A 21,112-nucleotide genomic window follows, 5' to 3' on the forward strand; every position below is an offset into this window, starting at 1 on the left:
ATCTTCAGATGATGCTTATCTGGAACCGTAGCAACTCGATGCCTCTATCCACTGCACCACGGGCCCTGAAGAGACAACAACAATTATGGAAAGCAGTAATTACTGGGGATACAAGAGAGCATTTCTATCTCGTTGTGGTTAATCACCTGAAGAAGGCCAGAGGATGAGTTGGCCGAAATGTGGTGAAGAAGAAGAAGAACAACAACAATAACTATGAAGATGAGGATAACTGTCCGCAAAAAAAAAAAAAAAGAATAAATACATACTGGTTCTTGTTAGATCACGGAAGTTAAGCAATGTTGAGCCTGGTCAGTATTAAAATAGGTGATTATTTGGAAATACCGAGCGCTGTATGTAGGAGGAAGTTTACACTTCTGGAAGCTCCTGCATCCCATCTGGCCTTCAGCTGTCTCGACCCTGTTCTACTGCTGGATCAGACTATTGAGATGAGAAAGTGAGGCTGGTTCTATGCAAACATGCTTCACTTTAAACGAACTCCCAAAAGGTATTATTCATTATCCTTACGATAATTAGATGGTTTTCGTCATGCCTATGGACAAAATGTGTATAACTGTTTTGATATTGCTTCAATTCTTTCATGTTATTTCTCCTCACAGGTACTATCATCCACAATAGCAGTGATAGTTGGTATCGCAAACTAAAAGAGATCATTGACGCACAGCAAAAACAACAAATATGGATGTCGGAAAAGCCAGTAAGTATTTGTGCAAAATTTCGTTTTCTGAGATCTTGTCACAATTTTTTTCTAGGAAAATTTTGCCTTTTATGATTGTGGACAATGTTTTTGTTTCAACCTCCTTAGTATTATATTTGCATTAGGAAAAGAAAAATTTCCTTTAATTAAAAAACAAAAATAAAGAAATATTTGTATATACCTATGACGAAATGAAAATATATTCCAAAAATTATTTAAATTGATCAAGTGGTTTTATTTTTATCAAGAAAATTATTTTAAAGCAATTAATGGGAATTCATAGGCATTACAAGAAAAATCTTGTTTTAATTATCTCCCTTTGTTTTATATTGTTTTATGGCGGATAAAATAGCTGCTCTTTAGTCATAATATTTGGTTTTCTTATTTAAAAATAAAACTTAATGTATGTAATTTTTAGAATATTATATTTTCACTTGGTCATGGGTATGTACATTATGAAGATCTTTCTTTGTTTTTGTCTTTTAATATTGGGGGAATTCTGAACAAGTACCAAAATCTTTTTAATTGTTATTTTTACTTCTATTTTGGAAAAGTGGTTGCATTTATTCAACTTTAAGAGCATTTAAATTTAATTTTTTTGAATGCCTTGAGCAAAATACATCACATTCTTCTGAACCAACATGAAAAAATCTCTTGTCTAAAAATGTTGATGAATTCATTTATCTTGGCTGTAAAATTGCGAAGCAGCATTGCACAGAGTGAATTAAATGTGCAACTCATCAGGGTCTGTATTAAACTGGACAAGATGGAAGCAATCTTGATGTCAAATCTTTATACTTAAGATAAAATGCGACTTCTTTCATCAGTTCTTGTATATGGAAATTACTTATACCCAAAGATTGGAGAAAATTGACCATGTATACATCAGAATGCTGAGAGCTGTTCTTAATATCTCTTGGAAGAAGCATTCCATGAGAGAGCATCTCTACTGACACCTTCCTTGAATTCCAGCTCTGATCAGAGAAAGAGGGAAAAAAATTGTTAATCATTATTTAGGATGAAATGGTCAGCGGTTGTGGATGCCAAAATAGGGATGTGCTTTGGTGGGGAGACCATGCCGTATGTACGTTAAGCAACTAGCAGAGGACTTACAAATGCACCTGTGATGATGTACCTGGTGTGAAAGAAGATAGTGAGAGAGTTAGGAAGATCTATAACATTACCACGACTAGATGATGGTGAGTTTAAGATAGACTAGAAAGTTAATTCTAAGGAGGTTAATGTCTGATTGTCTTGCTTGCCTTTTCACAAAACATTAATTTCTTTCTTTGGTGTTTACATTGTATTGGGTACAAGAGAAAATTTTGGAATTGCATTTTGTGAAATTATATCATCATTATTATTATTATTATTATTATTATACTGACAGTTCCAAATAAATTAACAAGAAAACTCTTTGATATACTTACGTACCAGGTAAAAATAGATATCTGCACCAAAAATTAGGAAAACTTGAGTAAAATTTTAATTAAACATAAAACCAATTTTATTGTATTTTGCTAATCCACCTTTGATAAAAGTGGAAATCCCATAAAGCAAGGGGAGATAAGTCAGTTTGTAATTTAACTGATTAAATGGCAGATGAGCAAAATACAAAAACTGATTTTTATTTTTGATTAAACTTCTATTCAATAATTTTCCTTTTTTTTTTAGGATACTTGCTTTTGCATGATATATAAGTATTTCAAAGAGTTTTTCTTTTTTTACTTGGAATAAAATTTTCACTTGTGCCCGATATTGTATAACCCCTCCCCCACCTTTTTTATAAGAATTTTTTTTCTTTTTACCTTCTAAGTATCATTGAATGTAAGTGTTAGAAACTTAGTTTTTAGTCTTATAGTCCATCCTTATTATTATTTTTATTTGTGAATGTTTTATGCAACTTTAAAAAAAAAAAAAAAAATTTTTTCTCCAATTCTAAATGTTGTCTTTTTGATAGTAGATATTTAGTCAGCTAGCTTTTGTGTAGCACAAAGCTTTTAATAGTGAAGCACCCTCCTCCCCTTCTTCCTGGGGAGGAATGAACTTACTCTCGGTCACTGTGACAGGCACTCTAGCTATTACTCTGAACACGAAAGCAAGTCTCCAGAACAACAGACTGTTTATGAATTATGTGTTTTTCATTTCCAGCTCAGTGATGATAAACATGATGACTTCCTCTTTCCTATGTCCACCCGTTTGAGCATGGTTGCTTCGCCCGAAACTGAGCATGCCCTCAACCGACCTGTGGATGACATGGACACGTTACCCATGAAGCAAGTACCCTTGATGCGATCATCTTCTGATCCGAGCGTAGCCACTGCTGACCGCATCCCAGCAATTCCTCCTTATCCTTCCCCACCTAGCTACAAACGAGATCAGCTCCAAAAGGTTTGGCAAAGTTTTGATAACCAGTATAATTAATGGGAATTGCATTTTGTGAAATTATATCATCATCATCATCGCTGACATCATGATCATCATCATTATTATTATACTCTCGTTTTGGTACTGATTTTTATTTTGAAACTGTATAATAAAACATTTATTATAACTTTATTTATTGTAACTCTTTGGGTGTCTCTTTATCATTTTAACTTCAAATTCGAAAATTGTATAAATGCACACACATACGCATATATCTCTACTATTATATAAAAAAAACATTTTGTGTGTTTTTTCTGTGTGACTTCCTCCCTCAAAGGTTCCGAAACGGCTGAGCCTATCTTTTGCAAATTTCACTCAAAGGTCATTTATATGTCTGACAGTGTTCTTAGATATGTTTTATACAGAAATTCATCCCATAATTATTGAAAATCAAAAAAAAATCCAATCTTAAAAATAGCTTTTCTCTCTTTTAGAAAAAAAAGAATAATTATTACAGGAGAATATTTGATACTACACTGGCCATGGTAGATCTTTTAACTGGATAAGTAGGCTGAAGAGAATCCGGTAGACTAATTATAGGTCCCCTTTATTTGGATTTGAAACCGGCGTTATCAATGTTCTGTAATACATATGTAAGTCAATATTATATATGTCCACAAACTTATAATCTCAGAATATTTATTATGAATATACAGATCTAGTTTCTCTTAAAAATATTTGATGTAAATCCCCCTCCCCTCCCCCCAAAAAATAATCCTATTTTAAGTTCATTACTTTACCATTGTTTCTAAATTTATCTACTTTAATTTTAACTGTTTTTTGCTCGATTTAAATCTATTATTGATTTTTTTCTGATATTTTTGTATTTGTTTTAAGCAAATTATAATGGTTATTTTTAATTTTATTTTTGACTAGCGGGGGTACCCGGCGTTGCCCGAGTGTTTGTTTCCGGGACGGGGGGGGGGAGTTTTAAAAAATGTTATGGTAGGTAAGTAGGAAGGATCAAACCCGGAGTCATGAGTAAAAGTAGGAAAATAAAGTGTGAAAAAAAAAAACAAAAAAAAAATCTGCAACGTTAACAGTTCGGCCACCAAGAAAAGTCCATTCCAGTTGTTTAGGAAAAAAAAAAACAAAAAAAAAAACGACTACGGTAGGTCGGCGCGAACGTGAAAATATAATGTGAATTGTCCAGCACGCTAACCACTACGCCACAGAGCACTGCAGCTTAGTTTAGTGATTTTTAAATAACTTAACATGAAAGAACTACGAAGCCAAACCGGTGTTCTCTTCTCAACTGTTCCTTGTGAACGATCCCCAAACGGTGTTAAGTGGTGGCAGGGGGAGGAAGAATTTATTAGAGAGAAAATATTTTACCACTTCCATTGATCTTAACCGATTTTGGCCGTGACTTCTCAGCAGAAAAAGTATAGAAATCTAAGATTATCGAGGAATTTGAGAAATAATAAGCCTATAACACACCTCAGATATTGTTCTGCCGTTTGTGCATATTATATTTGCATGACATATCTTGATTTTTAATCCTATTAATGTCAAAATCAGACGGGAAAAAATGAGTTCATTTTATTTATATAGAGATAATTGATGAAGTAGATATCATTTCTATGAAATTTTGGATAATTATGACTTAAAGTTTTGAATAAGATTATTTTTAAAAAGTATACAAGTCCTTAATTTTTTAAAGTATGTTAAATAGGTTTTTAAAAAAAATCATTAAAATTTTTTTTTTTTAATTAATATTTAATTTTAATAAATATTTGCTTTGATGTTGTTTTTCCCAAAGGAAAATTAATTATAAGATTGAAAAAAAAATAAAATAAAAATAAAAAATATGAAAAGAATTTGATGACTGTAATGTTTTTCTTTATTGCAATATTAGCCTGTTATTATATGTTTTGGGGGGATTAAAATGCTTTTCAAACTTGCATTGTGCTTTTATTTCTCTGTTAGTTTAATTCATTATTTTGTTGTTGACCGGAAAATATTTATAGACCCCTCGATTCCAGAGCATGCTGATTGTTAAACCAAATTCATTTTAATGGTTGCTTTTAATTCCCTTAGATCAGAGGTTCTCAAACTTTTCTCTCCCATATCACATTTGCCATGTCATGGGAAGAATGTATATTAATTCCAAAGAAAATATAAGACAGATTTAGTGATACGTATATTGAAATACATTGTTAGCCAGAACTAGTGTTATGTAGTCCCCGCCCTAACAGTTATGGAACTTTTATGAATATTTTTGATTTTTATACAAAAAAGATTATCCGGCAAATCGAAAGATTGAAAAAAAGAATCATAAAGCAAAGTGTCTCCGTTGCATCGTTTAATAAGATTTTGAAAAAAAAAATGTGCTGCCTAAATAAATAAATATATATATATATATATATATATATATATATATATCAGTTTCTGAACCATTTAAATTTTTTTTTTTACTAAATTAAAACCATATTCTAAAAGTACACAACTTGATGAATATAGTACTATAAATCATATTTTAAAAAATTGCCTATTAATCAATTTGCATGCCTTGAAAATGAGTCCAAGTGGAAATGTTCATTTTTGAAGGATATTTCAATGGCAAAAATAAATTTGTGTTAATACAATAAATATCCTAAGATAATAACTGCTTTGCTATATAAAAACATCCGTGTGATTTATAAATGGATAATGTACCTTTATTGAATTTTGCTTGAATGATCTATATTAAAACACAAAAAAAAACAGCAAAAAAAAAATTGTGCGTTAATCTGAACCAAACTTCGATTCTTTTGAAAATCTCAAAAGTTGAATGTTAAAGATTTGTAGGTGGCAAGATATCACCTATAAATAAATATGGAATTTTTTTTAATAAAGGGAAATAAGTATTATCCGTACCTGTTGTCTTAAAGATATTTTTTGGAAGAGTTAAGTCCCTTGCATCCATTTCCCTAAAATGGATTCAATGGACGACTTCAATTACTATCCTTATAAAAAAGTAAATTTTTTTAGTTGTAAAAGATATGAATAAATAGTTATTGCTAATCTATAGAGAAGCTAATTCAGTCAAATTTATTTTTTATATATTCGTCACACCATCACTTTAACTATTCTCCTCAAAATTTCATCAAAATTAGACGATTCTCTGATTGATTGGTGATTAAAAATTTCTTGCTGATAAAAAAAAAAAAAAATCAGTGCCTTTCCCTGGATTCTGAGTTACAAATCTCCAAATATTTTCAGTACTCTTAACTCCATTGCAAAGTTCAGAGCTTTAAATTCTCAACCTTTTGAATAGGACTAGGAATATTTACATAATTTGGTACTTGTGTATTATGATATAAAAAATGTATTTTTTAAAAATCAAGTCAAGTCCCATATCATAGATTAGAAGGTGGGGAAGGCATAATCTGTTAACACTATTACTTGTATGAGGTAGATGAGTTTGACATTTTCAACAGGGCAATATATTTTGGGGAATCTTTTAGAAAATAGTTACACGTATGATTTTCAAATGAAGAACCTCTCTTTCTTTCTATGTATGCTTAGCATCAAATAAAATTCCATAAATATTTTGTTTAAGAATTTCCAGTTTGTGGAATACATTATCACAAGATTGCTTCACGTGAAGCTACAACATGATCCTCTTAAAATTTAATGTCAAACACTTATTGTAACCCATCCTCATGAATCATTAATACTTATCCTTGATTAGCTGTGATAATCAAAAAAAAAAAACGGATCTGGAAACATTGGAGTAAGTTGGGGGATACAGAAGTATTTTTTTAAATTTTGATTTTTGTGTATCCCTCAAAACATCTCTTGCATATTCATAGGGATACAAATACCCATGTTTGAGAATCTCTGCATTAGATAAAAAGTTTTTTTGTTTTTTTTAAGTATTATAAATGTTAGCATGTGGTGCAAATGTGGTGGAGCAGTTTTTTGAAATTTAAAATAAAAAAAAAAAAAAAAAATTATACAATCCTTTGCTGTTTCTAAGCTTATTTGTTTTATTATTATTTAAAATTTTTTTTTTTTTTTTTTTTTTTTTTTTGCCGGTGGACATATATACCCCTACCTCTTAACATTTTTTGTTATTGAAATTTTGAAGAAAATTCTTTCTATTAGTGATTAAACATTAAGTTCTTCTGATTATAAAAAGAAATTTTTTTTAATTACTTGTTCAATTTTTTATCAGGGTAACATTTTTCTTTAATAAGTTTAACATAAAATGGGCATACTTGCATTTTCTGACCAGTGTTTAGTCAAAATTATCCTGTTTACCTTTATTTTTGAGCAGGGAAATAATTTTATGATACATTTACACAGCAAACTGCCCTCTAAAAATTGAGCAGTAAGTCTTCCATAATTTTTTATAATCTCAAGATTTGTTGGCCAATTGATATATAAATCCATAGATTAAAACAAAAAATAACAGAAATTTTGGTCCCTGTCCAGAATTCTCTATACATTAAAAAATTAAAAAAAATATTTGTCTGATGTAAGTGCTCATGCTGAAACAAAAATGTCATGTTCCAAAAATCATATATAATGATCAAGTAGTTTTATTTTTTATAAAGAATATAATTATTATTGATTAATGGCAATTTGTAGACATTATATCATAAATCTTGCAAGATTTTAAGTTATCTCCCTTGTTTTTAAGATTTTTTTTCAAAATGGCTGGCGAGAAGATCACTTTTCAGATACTAATAAGATATGATTTTCTTTATAAAAAAAAATGAAATTACTTGATCAATTTATATGATTTTTGGAATATGATATTTTCATTTAGTCATGGGTATGTACATCATACAAATTTATCTTTATTTTTGTTTTTTATATAGGGGAGGGATTCTGGATAATGGATAAGAACCAAAATTTTCTTGAGTAGGGAAAGAAATCTGCAACTAGGAGGCTTCAGTGTGTATGTGTGGTGGTGGGGGGGGCTCATTTAATGCTAGACTTGCATAAACTATGGACTTCCTGATCTAAAAATTGAACAAGTCCATTAAGAAAAAATGTTTTTGATTTATAATTGGGAAAGTTGAAAGAAATTTAAAAAAAATTTTTTTAAATTGAAATAACAAAAATTTTATCAAGGGAAAGGTATTGTCCATGTCAGTCATTTTTTCCACCATTTATGATACAATTTATATCTTTTAGGATACAAGTCCTGCACAGAGTAACACCTCCCCATATCCCAGTGAACAGGAGCAAACACAATCACCAAACAGATTCAAAGAAGGTAAATCTATATAAATATAGAGCAGTAGATATATGCATGTGTGTCTGTCTAAATATTTAACCAATAAACTCTTAAACATCTGGTCACATAACACTGAAATTAACAGCAAATAGTAATCATACACTAAGGATGGTTTATAACAAGTAAAATCTTTGTTTGAATCAATGAATAACATGTACAGAAGTCGGCAATTTGAAATGCAAAATGTTCATTTCAACTTGCCAACATTTTTATTAGTTTGTGCATGCGTAAACTAATCATAGCTAAAAGTGGTTTAATCTTATCTACCTGTTGGGCTAGCTCAAATGGTAGTGAATGTGGCTGGAACGCTAAATGTTTTGGTTTCGATTTCGATTCTAGCTGATGGCATCCAAGTCATTTTTTTTTTTTTTTTAACTTTTGAAATTAGGATTATATATATATATGTGTGTGTAAATATTCAGTAATTTGTAATAATAACTATGAAATCTGCATGGATTAAAATATATTTAAGTGTATTTTATGACCGGGCAAGGTCCTCCCCCACCACCACCATTAATAAATAACTTGCCTATTTTTCAGTTCAAAAAAATCATTCTTGTATCGCTTGGAATTATTATTACTCACTTGGAATTCTCTTAACAATTATTCTTAATGATTTTTTGCTAATAAAAAAATTAATGTTTCACCTTGGAGTCTGAGTAACAGCAAGCCTCCATATATTTTTTCAGTGATCTTCATTTCATTGCAAATTACATCACTTAACTTTTAACTAAATTAACTTTTAGTGATATTTACATAATTATGCATTATGATATGATATTTAAAAAAATGCTTTGTAAGTAAAAGCGCTATTATGTAATTACGTGTCCTGTCGAAATAAGTAAAAAAAAAATTTAAATTACAAAAAATGATTGCGTAGAAAAATATTTACAAGAAAAAAAATTAAATTTATTGGAGTTTTTTATGCAGTTTTAACGGTAAAGAGGCTTGCCTTTTTTTCTGTTGTTCTTGGCCTTTGGGCTGGGATCAAAGTGTAGTATCTGTTCTGCAGATGCTGCACTTAAGATAATTTGTACCAGTCAATGGAGGGGAAACCCTCTATACTGGGACAATTATTATTTTTGGTAACCAGAGTGCCCCCTTTTTGCCTACTTTGAGGGGAGCTGTTATTTACCCCACATTAAAAACGGCCTTGTGCCTAATTTGCTTTGGTGGGGAAGCAAATAAATACATTAACGGTTTAGTCTATTCTGTATAACATTGACTTATCCCCCCTTGCTTTCATTTAACTTTCAAATTAGAAAATAGCCGATTGATAAAAATCTTTTGTAAAAAATAGTTTTAACAGATGTTCTATTCAATTATAATTTTGGAATTTTTACTAATTTCGACATGACATATTCTTCATGTTCTTACTTAAAATACATTAAAAAAATTTTTTTTTAGATATCCAATTATAATACATAATTTTTTTTTAGATATCCAATTATAACACATAATTTTTATTTTAGATATCTAATTATAATACATAATTTTTTTTTTAGATATCAAATTATAATACATAATTCTTTTTAGATATCCAATTATAATACATAATTTTTTTTTTAGATAGCCAATCATAGTACATAATTTTTTTTAGATATCAAATTATAATACATAATTTTTTTTAGATATCCAATTATAATACATAATTTTTTTTTAGATATCCAATTATAATACATAATTTTTTTTTAGATATCCAATCATAATACATAATTTTTTTTTAGATATCCAATCATAATACATAATTTTTTTTTAGATATCCAATTAGAATACATAAGCACTCATCATACAGTTTTGAACTCCATCTTCATAGCTTATGTGATTAAATAATAATAACGTAAAAAAACGATTTTTAAAAAAGAATCAGCTGAGAATGCTAAGAGAAGATTTACTTACGTATCACTTTACATAATTCTTAAAAAAAATCAAAATTTATATGTGGTTCAATTTCTAATTAAAATTCTAGATAGAAAAAAAACAACTTTTTTTAAAGTAAATTTTACGTAAAATTTAAACTGGTTTATTTTTTTTTTTTTTTTCCAGATACGTATGGAAGTCGTCCAGAAGACAGATATTATCCATCCTATTATAGTCAAAATCTGTCAAGAGACTGGCCAAACCACAACAGAGCGAATATAGATCCATATGCCACATTGACGCCAAGTGAAAGACTTCGCTCTCATTATGCGGATGACGGTATGTAACATGTTTCTTTCTTCAGAAAGATGACATAAATAAAAAGGAGACTTAATGTCTTCTTTATATATATATATATATATATATATATAAAGCTGAATGTGTGTGTGTGTGTGTGTCTGGTCACGAATAGGCTCCTATATCGTTGACTATTTTAAAAAACTGATTACATATAATGATAGAAGATGTATCAAGACACAGGAATGGGTATGTTTGATCTGACAGAACGGTGGTTCATTAAAATTGTGGGGTCTGTGTTCGCGCCTGGTCCACAAAGTATGGAAATAAAAAATTTAAAAATTAAAAAAAACGTTTACAAGTATTTTTGATATAGATGTACATAAGAATACTTTGATAAGTATGTTTTAACTTAAATAGGGATGGTATAATAAAATTGTGGGGTCTGCATTCGCGCCTGACCTCCATAGAATGGAAATAGGCACAAACTTTAATAAAGACTTTTCATATCTACCTGCATAAATATACTTTGATAATTATGTTTCAGTTTGAAGAAATATGGTATAATAAAATTATGGGGTGTTCGTTCGCACCTGATCTCCATAGAATGGAAATATGTCACAAAGTTTAACAAGGTTTTTTTAATATAGATCCCCAGAATATTGTGATAAGTGTTTCCGTGTGAACAGGTATGGTATAATAAATTATGGGGTTTATCTATTTTATTTTCACTTTCATCATATTTTGCTTTGGTTTTGATACCCCCAAATTCAACTCAAATTTACAACCCTTCCTTTTCATAAGCTATCATACTTTCATAAATCAGAGTCCATTTTCTGTAGGCTGTTTTTGAACCCAGTCAACGATGGGTACTTTTGCTAGTATATATATATATATATATATATATATATATAGATATAGATATAGATATGTTAAACATTTGAATAATACTAGGCACAGTGCCATTATTGTTCGTTGTTGAGGTATTTTTTTACATATAGTTTAAAAAATTACGATCAAACCAAACATAAACTCAAACAAAACCAATTTGCCTCCTCCCTTGAGGCTTGCATTCACGAATATCCGCAGGCTTAGAACTAATTTAGATGTTGTTGAATCATTTCTCCTAGCAAACACTCCGGATATCTTGGCGCTAAGTGAAACTAACCTATACTCCTCCATCCCCTCTAACCACTTTAATATGCCTAGTTATCTCTCACTTTGCTGTAAGGACTCAGACAAACATATGCACGGACTTGGAGTCTATATTCGAAACACCCTTCCCTTGACTAAAGAATCAAAGTTAGAATCAGACGACCAGGCCTTTATGTGCTTTAGACTTAACCTGCAACATAGCGTTAGCTACTTATATTTTCTCTACCGCTCTCCCTTTATCCAGGAGTGTACTCTAAGCAACCAAGTCTCTGACAGTATAGATATAGCACTCTCCCTTGATACTAGCATGCAAGTACATGTATTTGGTGACTCTAATGTCCACCACAGAAATTAGCTTCGTTTCTTTACTTACACAGACACAGCTGGTAGCATAACGCATAGCTTCTCTATATCGCATTCCCTATCACAGATGGTTACTTTTCCGAAACGTTTCCCAGGTCAGCAAGACCAACATGCCTCACTTCTAGATCTCTTTCTGACCACAGTTCCGCCGATGATTGTGTAACAAATGCCCATAGCTCACTCGGGAATGCTGATCACGCTATGATAATGGTAGAAATTGCCCTAAATTCTCGATCCAAAGCTGAAGAGCCATTACTCAAAATGACAAAGTATTATAAGAAGGCCAACTGGGAAGCCATCAGGGATCTCTTCAGAGATGCCCCGTGGGGAAATATCTTTTCTCTTCTTGCTGAACAGTGCACAAATGAGATCACTGAATGGTTCAAAGCAGCAATTGAAGCTCATGTTCCCATGTGGAAGTTCTATAGCAAACTTTCCCCAATGGTTTACTCCTACTTGTGCCGCTGCTATTGCTCAAAGGCCGCATGCATACCACAGATTTATCCAACATAAGTCCAGTACAAACAGACAAAACTTTATAGAAGTTAGAAGTAATTGTAAGAAAGAAATAGCAACAGCTAAGAGAGAATATACCGAAATTACTAGAAAACACATTGAAACGCAGAAATTAGGAAATTTCTGGAAAATCTACAACAGAGTAGTAAATAATGGGCAGTTAACAATTCCCCACTATCCAACAATCATGAGGTTGTTTGTAAGGCAACTGAGAAGGCTAACATGCTTGCTAGTTGGTTGCCTCAAACTCTACATTGGACCCAGCAAACCACTCCCTTCCTGATTTTTCATTTGCAGACTGACGCTACACAAGATGATCTGGAAATCACCTCTTCTCAGGTGCATGATGTCATGAAAAATCTTGACACCTCAAAAGCATATGGACCTGATCTCATCCCGGCTGTACTATAATAAAAATGCCCTGCTGAAGTTGTTCCAGTCCTCTCCAAACTTTACAACAAATGCCTTAACAAATCTTGCTTTCCTAACTGCTGGAAAACTGCTTTTCAAGAATTCTGTCGAAAGAACTGATCCATTAAATTATCACCCCATTAGCCTCCTCCCTCTTTTCACCAAAATATTTGAGTCCATAATTAATCAAGCTCTAGTCCATCATCTTACAGTTACTAAACTTCTGACGATCAACAATATGGATTTAGGCAAGCCTGTTCTACAGCAGATGTCCTAACTGTAATCTCCAAACGTATGTACCAAACATGGGACAATTTTATTTAATCATACTCCTTATTTAAGCATACTCCTTATTTAAGCATGCTCTCATTTCATCAACCATGATCAGGTATAAGTCCTAAGAATTTTATAGTGGGATTTTTAATATTGCCCGGAACGTTCAACCTCCAGAAGAATGTTGTTTAGAACTAAATTTTACTAAGTACTTTATCCGTTACACCGTGGTTCTTTATAGAATAAGTCAAATTATCAATCATCATCTCAAATTTGGAAAATTGATATTTGGCTGGAACTGAACAAGATGCCCCTCCCCCCAACATACTTTTAATTTTTTTCGGAATAAACACCCCCAACCTCTTCATGCTAAGAACGGCTTTCAAGGTTGGGGTGTTTATTCCAAAAGCTGTTTTTAACATGGGTGATTACAAAAAAAAAAAAGGAAAAAAGGGGGCAATAATTCATTTCCATGTTTACAAAATGGGGGATTGATTTACTATAATGTTTAACTAAAAACTGAGCACCCCTGTAAAATGTTGAAATATTGACTTTTCTTGCTTCTTTTGTGAGATAATTTGGTATATTAGTGCCCAATCAATAATAATTCACTGAAAAAAATTGCAAAAAAAAAAAAAAAAAATTATAGGTGGGAGGGGATATTTCTCGTTCAGGACCGCTTGATATTTGTATTTCTGCTATAATATATAGCCAGTGTCCCCTCCTATCTATCATTATTTTCTTTATTTTTTTCATTTCAGATCGCCACCCAAATCGAAGATACAGAGATCCAACTCATGAAGCCTGGCAGCGGGATGAGTCGCATAATCATCCACGTCACAATCCCAAATCACCCCCTCTGCATTCTGAGCAGAGCCCATCACACGATCAAAAGGTGAATACTCCTTTCCTTTTATTTAATTATTTTATCTGGTTGGGATTTTCTATGTTAGACCTAAACATCTGACAAATTAATATTTTCTTTTTCATCCTTGAAACATGTTCTTCACACTAAAAAGTGTGATTCGCTTCAATTTCTTTCTAAAAATAATTTTTCATGCAAAGAAGATTATTACAATAGAGAAAATTTTTCAGTAATGACTTTAAAAAGTTCAGAATCTAAGGGAGATAATTCCTGTTTTAAATGATCCAATTTATGACAACAGGACCATTGCCACCACTCTCAAAATGCAACTCCACTTGAGGGCACAGCTCAACGAATTTCCCAGTAGTTTCTTTATTGTGGTTTCAAGTGAGGGCCACATCTTCAAAGTCAGCTTGAGTCTACATCAAAATGTATCTGAATGTGCTGAAGAGTGTGGTGATCAAACCCTGAGTGTGGCAGTAGGACGATGCTGGTCCACAAGTCCAAAGAGACCCAGGCTTTGCTTCAGAAAGAGTGCTACAACTTCGTACCCTTTTTTCACTGCCCCTCCTCTTCCCCCGACCTGAACTCACTGGACTACTTCGTTTGGTCATACATCAAGAACATCACCAACATGACCTCCCACAACACCAAAACCAGCCTGATCACCACCGGTACTTGTGATTGAAGCTGAAGGCAGTTACATTGAATAGTTGTCAGTTCTACTACATAATCACGTTACCTAAATTGATTTTTTTCAATAAAAGTTTTAAAATAAATCTGTAGTGTTGTTTTATTTAGGACGACAATTTTATCGTTCCGCCCTGTATATTATAAGTCTATAACTTATATCTGTAAGTCTATAACTTATAGATATAAGTTTACTATTTACACCTATCATAAATATAACTTGCATCTATATTATGTCCTAATAATATTTGATTATAGGTTCATTAAATATGTACGTATTTATTATTTCATAAAATTCTCTATTAAGTCTGTTTCTTGTCTGAATATTTCTTTCTAGATAAGCTCCAGACTGTCTCTAAGAATAACTATGTATCGATAAAATGAGTTTCAGAATTGGCACATCAACCTTCAATATCGATGACTTTTATGTAAAACACTTTGTTACTGCCAAAATATGTTCCAAACTATTTGGTAGTTGTCCAAAATTTACCCTATATTAAAAAGCAAAAATGCAGAAAAAATATCTATGTACCCATGGCAAAAAAAAGCATCTTTCAAAAATCACATAAATTGATCAAGTAGTTTTATTTTTATAAAGTAAAAAAAAAAATTCAGCGATTAATGGTAAATTGTAGGCTTTACAATGCTGATCTTTCAGGTTTAAATTATCTTGTGTTTCTTGAAATGACGATGCAATACAGTTCCTCCTCATTTAGTCATAACATTTAAATCTTTTAGTTAAAAATGAAACTACTTGATCAATTTACATGATTTTTGGAATATGACATTTCGTACCATACAGATTTTTCTTTATTTTTGTTTTTTTTAATAAAAGTGAAATTCTGGACAAGCACTAATTATTTTATTTCATTAAGAAAACGTCATTTGCACTTTCTATGCAGAAAGGCTATTAATGTTTATGATTGTTTCCAGAATTAGCCCTCTGCGAAAAATAACAGAAAGCATTAAATTACCTTATTGTACCCCGCCAAACTGTATTAACTTTTTTTTTCACTGATTGAAAAACAGTATTACTTTAAATGTTAAAATGCAAATAGTTTTTAAAATAATAATGACTGATTTTATGATTATGCTTGAACAAACAGTAATATGATTTTTCACATTGTTATGAATTGGGGTGTTGTAAGCCATGTTTAGTTTCAGAACTGTTTCCGGTGGTCAGTCTATACAAGTCCTGGAGGTGACTGGTTCTCAGTAGACAGTTCTTTTGTTCAGATTCCTAACTTTATAATTTTTGTAGTCAAAGAGCAAAATATTCTTCCCGTGTTGACACAAAAAAAAAACGTATGCAAGGTTGCTAAAGAAAGGTTCAATTTTAATGGAGCAGTTCTGGTTTCTGATTGGTTGGTCGCAAAACGTGAATTAATTTGATTTGGCAGTTCCTAGCAGCATCGTTTATAAATAGAATCTCCCAACTGTGAGGGACCATACCTCCATTAGTAGTCTACAATATTACAACAATAACTATTAGTGCCTTGTAGAAGATTATGCCCAAAGACGAATATGTGTACGCATGTGTGTAGAACATGAATGATATAAAGTACTAGAAGAAATATGGATACTTGTACAGTTTAGTAAAGACATTAATAAATGAAAACATCGAAAAAAGGTTATATTGCACGTATCCGTTATGGAACGAAGTTCTCCGAAAAAAAATTTCACTTAATTTCATCAAGTAGTTTGTGGTTTACAGCGAAAAAACAATTTGTGATGATACCAAGCAAAAGGTTTGGTTTTTAGGAAGAAAAGCTAGAATTAAAGATGAGGAGGGAGTGTTGGCACTTTACATGGAGTTATCTCCCAATGGTTGACTTCAACGCACTCTCATAAGAACGTGTTTTTCCGCTGTAAAAAAAAAAAAAAAAAAAAAACTACTTGATCAAATTAAATGAATTTTTTTTTCGGAGCTCTTCAGTCCAAAACGGATACGTACAATATAACCGTTTTTTTGATACTTTTATTTTTTAATGTCTTGACTAAACTATACAAGTACCGAAATGTGGATATTTACAGTTGAATTGACGTAGAGATTTCATTTAAAGTCAATAGAATGACACAAATTATATTTTTTAGTCTTAGTCTGATGCTACTTGAGTTTGTGTGTCACAACTATCACGGACAGAAGTAATATATCTCCATCTTCATTCACCCGTGTTCAAAGTTATTGGCATCTACCAGTGTCCCGTTCTTGCATCTCTTTATGAGAATGTATAACAGAGGTAGAAGGGGGAGATAACTCCAACTTCATTCAATTGTGTTCAAAGTCATCCCTTCATTGGCACCTGCCAGCGTTTGCCTTGTACTGTTCTTGCATCTTCACACGAGAATGCACATAACGGAGATAAAAGGGGGAGATAACTCTGCTTGAAACAAAAAGAGGGTTAGCTTCTTTTGATCATCCTAGCACGGATAAAAAAATTTTTTTTTTTTAAAATTTTTAAGAATCTTAACTGATTACAAGTTATTAATGTTAACAGTAACTCTTATTTATACTTTGCCTTGTTTTTTTTTATTACTAAATGTATTAAAGTGTATTAATAAACTACAATCCTTGTTTGATAAACCATTTTCGGATGAAACAAAAGATATCGATATATTACTTTAAGAAAGCTGATCATATTTGTTTTCTTTTTGTTTTTTACTAATGTGTCACCACTTATCAAGGCTAAAAGACACTTGAGAATGACGGTTAATGATGCAGATAGATTGTCAGTTGAATGGTGAAGAATGTTAGAAGAGGATTGAAAATGATGAAATGGTTTATGAAAAGTATTTATTTACATTGGACTTTAAAATGACCATGTTGTAACCTATAGAGAAGCAATCTTGTGATAATGTTTTCCATAAATGGGAAGTTCTTGAACAGAAACTCTGTTCATGGAAATTCCATTTGATGAAAGAAACGAGAGAAAGAACGAATGTTTGTGGAAGAGAGACTGAATGTTTTACAAGCAAGAACAAGAAATTGGAGCTCACTCGAGCATCTGTCGAAACGCTAGCAACATTGGTTCTGTGAAAAGAGTCTTGGTTTATTTTGCTGCATTTTTTTTTTTCTTCTTTTTTAAAGTCTTGACAATTCAATCTAAATTTCTCATTCATTTTTTTGTTTCCCTGCCTTCATTTTTTTCAGATCTACAATGATTCTTCCTCGTACAGCAGCGATTCGTATTCTCGGTATACCTCCAATCCAGTAAATAAACACGACGACAGCAAACTCCAAGAGAAGTTTGGATCTTTATTTATCCCTAAGCGCACTGAACGAAATATGTCTTCTTCCCACGACCCGTATCGCTTTACACGGAGCACTGCCAACCCCGTTAATGCAGTTAATGTCGACAAAGCTAAATTATCAGATCTGTCTGCCAAGTATCGGTAAGTAAAAAAAAAAAAAAATGGCTTCCAGTGTACATTTAAACTCAACAGACGTGAATGTTACCATGTTTTTTTTGTTTGTTTTCTTTTTATGAAAGTGTGTTTGTGCCATGTACATAAAACGGGACAAAATGGCTATCAATTTGGTGTAAAATCGGCAAACAAGTGTGGAGTAGTCCATGGTCTTGGTGGTGACCATTTTTCACATCTATGGAGCCTTTACTTATTCCTATTTACTTGCCTCCCCGTGAGGGCAGAGTTAGACACAAAGTCAGTTTTTAATGTGGGGAAAATCCAGCTCCCCAAATGGGGCACTCTGGATAGGAACAAAAATAAAAATTGCCACAGTCATGAAGGATTTCTCCTCCACTGATCTAGGACAGCCTTTAGTTATTGCCAAGAACCACACGGACATTTAATATAAATTGGGGTATAAAAGTATGATATAGTTTTAGTGAAAGAAGAAAATAACGTGCGTGTGTATGTATGTATATATATATATATATATATATATATATATATATAATTTTTTTTTTTTTTTAAATATATCCTATTTGTTGGGTTCCTAAAATAAACCCAACAAATAGGATATATTTATAAAAAAAATTTTTTTTTCTTTTTTAAATGGCTTAGGGCTCCCCGTAGAAACTTCACATAACTCTGTTCTTAAATAATGATACGAAAATTAGGCAATACATTAACATTTAAATGGGCTTTTCCGTAACCACAACCAAGGTAAATGTTTCTCGCATGTTTTTCCCGTCAGGGATCCCCCCCCCCCTCTTTTTTCTTTCTATTCAAAAAATGCTACATTGCCAAAACTGTGTTTATTCATAAAGTCTGAAGAAATGCTGGTTTTTGAAAATTTTCAGACGATATAATGCTTGAAATTGTCGAACTGAACATTGAAACAATTGTAACATAAAATGAAATACACTTTTCGTTGCCATCAACACCTTGTCTTAAAGTCTTGATTTTGCACACACTATATATATATATATATATATATATATATACTGAGTTCGTGTAATTCAGTAAATTTTCATATACCAATAGGTTTTAAACCAAAAATGGTTGACTTAAGGATTAAGCTACAAAATTATCACATTTCATAATTGAGCATTAATATACTGTGTGTTCAAAATCAAGACTTCAAGGCAAGGTGTTGATGGCAACAAAAAGTGTATTTCATTTTATGTTAGAATTGGACCTGGTTTTTGAAAATTTTCAAATGATATAATGCTTGAAATTGTCGACTGGACATTGAAACAATTGTAACGTAAAATGAAATACACTTTTTGTTGCCATCAACACCTTGTCTGGAAGTCTTGATTTTGCATACACAGTATATATATATGTTTTATTTTTTATTACCGTTTTATCTGTTTGGATACATATGTTTCGGATGTTGGACCATGTTTACGATCCAACAGCCTCATCAGACCTTACAGAAATGGTTGTTAGTATTAGGAAGAAGTGTTTTAGAAGAAATACGAAAAAAGTGTGGGTAGAGGATAATAAGTGGGAGGGAGACGAGTATTAACAATATTTCAGTTTTTTGGGGGTTTTTTTTCGTATTTCTGCTAAAACACTTCTTCCTAATACTAACAACCATTTCTGTAAGGTCTGACGAGGCTGTTGGATCATAAACATGGTCCAACATCCAAAACATATGTAACCAAACAGATAAATGTGTAATAAAAAATAAAACACATATTTGCTCTGCAATAGTATTGAGCACTCTCTTCAGGTTTTTACTAATTACCAGTTTTAACATATATATATATATATATATATATATATATATAATAATACAGCTACATTCCAAATTCTTATTCAGTTTATTTTTTTAATTCTTTAAACATATTAAACATTCCGTACAGCAACTGTATCATTATATAGAGCCAATCAGTTATTAGTATGTCAATACTGAACATATTCATCTTAGACTTGTAAGAAAATGGATTTATTTACCTTAGAAAGAAAAGAAAAAAAGCGGGCATGTTATTCATCAAATCGGAAAATTATGTAGGAAAACATTGCGTGTTTTGATATTGCTTCCATTTTGAATTTATATATTTCACTAAAACATTATCGAATAAATATTTTATTTTAATTTTTGTTATGTCGTAATAATTGTTAGAAAACTTGGTATAAGATCAGGATGTTTTTTTCTTTATGTAATACAAAAAATGGGGGAATAGTAAGTACTGCCTGTTACCAATTTTGTTTGAGTTGCCAACCTATTAGTAATCATCACTGTTCAATGCTTACAACATGTCAATATTCTTAATAAATTATCCTGATCTAAGGAAATATAATAGTATTTATTCGCTAAAGTGTTTTTGTTTTTAGGGGTGATTTGTTTTTTGTTTTTTTGTTTTTTCACAATCTTTTTTTTTCCTGATGTTACATGATAAGGGCTGTCCCCTGTTCATGTAAGTATAAAAATAGAGAGATTAGTTAAAATGGAATAAGAGAAAGCAGAAATCGAACCCTGGACATAAGTTTTAAAGAACAATAGGTTTAAATGGAATGTCCAGTAAATTGTTAATTCGGATGAAATAAATAATAAATAAACTATTCAATTGTTAAAAGAATGTGGATAATAAAATATGAGTTAAATAAATTAGATATGTAGGTTAAATTCCTTTGTGGAAACAAACAAGGAAAATAGGTTATTGGGAAATCAATGTCGAAAACGTGCAAAGTCGCGCATGTTGAGACACGTGAATTTTGCTCACGTGGCTGGGATGCATGGAGTTCTCAATATAGCAGGTGGGAGTTAGTTGGTCGAGAGAGAGTCGGAGAGAGTCAGAGACAGTCAGTGAGAAAACTCAGAGACAGGCGGACGTCTGAAGCGAGACGTTACTTCAGAAACTAAAATGTGAAACTTTGAGTTCTTAATGAGGAA

General features: G+C 31.6%; 1 protein-coding gene across 1 annotated transcript in view; it reads left to right on the forward strand.

Moving 5' to 3' along the window:
• Positions 1-21,112, forward strand: part of LOC145280215 (tight junction protein ZO-1-like) — a 737,272-nt gene that overhangs the window by 652,997 nt on the left and 63,163 nt on the right. Inside the window, exons 23-28 of the mRNA XM_080131991.1 lie at positions 618-715; positions 2,867-3,106; positions 8,273-8,354; positions 10,422-10,574; positions 14,012-14,145; positions 17,957-18,198. Of these exons, the coding sequence (XP_079988117.1) occupies positions 618-715; positions 2,867-3,106; positions 8,273-8,354; positions 10,422-10,574; positions 14,012-14,145; positions 17,957-18,198 (949 nt within the window). The remainder of the gene's footprint in view (positions 1-617; positions 716-2,866; positions 3,107-8,272; positions 8,355-10,421; positions 10,575-14,011; positions 14,146-17,956; positions 18,199-21,112) is intronic.

This window comes from Euprymna scolopes, chromosome 7 (assembly GCF_053919585.1).
Source record: "Euprymna scolopes isolate OS-2025 chromosome 7, ASM5391958v1, whole genome shotgun sequence".
Classification (NCBI taxonomy): Eukaryota; Metazoa; Mollusca; class Cephalopoda; order Sepiida; family Sepiolidae; genus Euprymna; species Euprymna scolopes.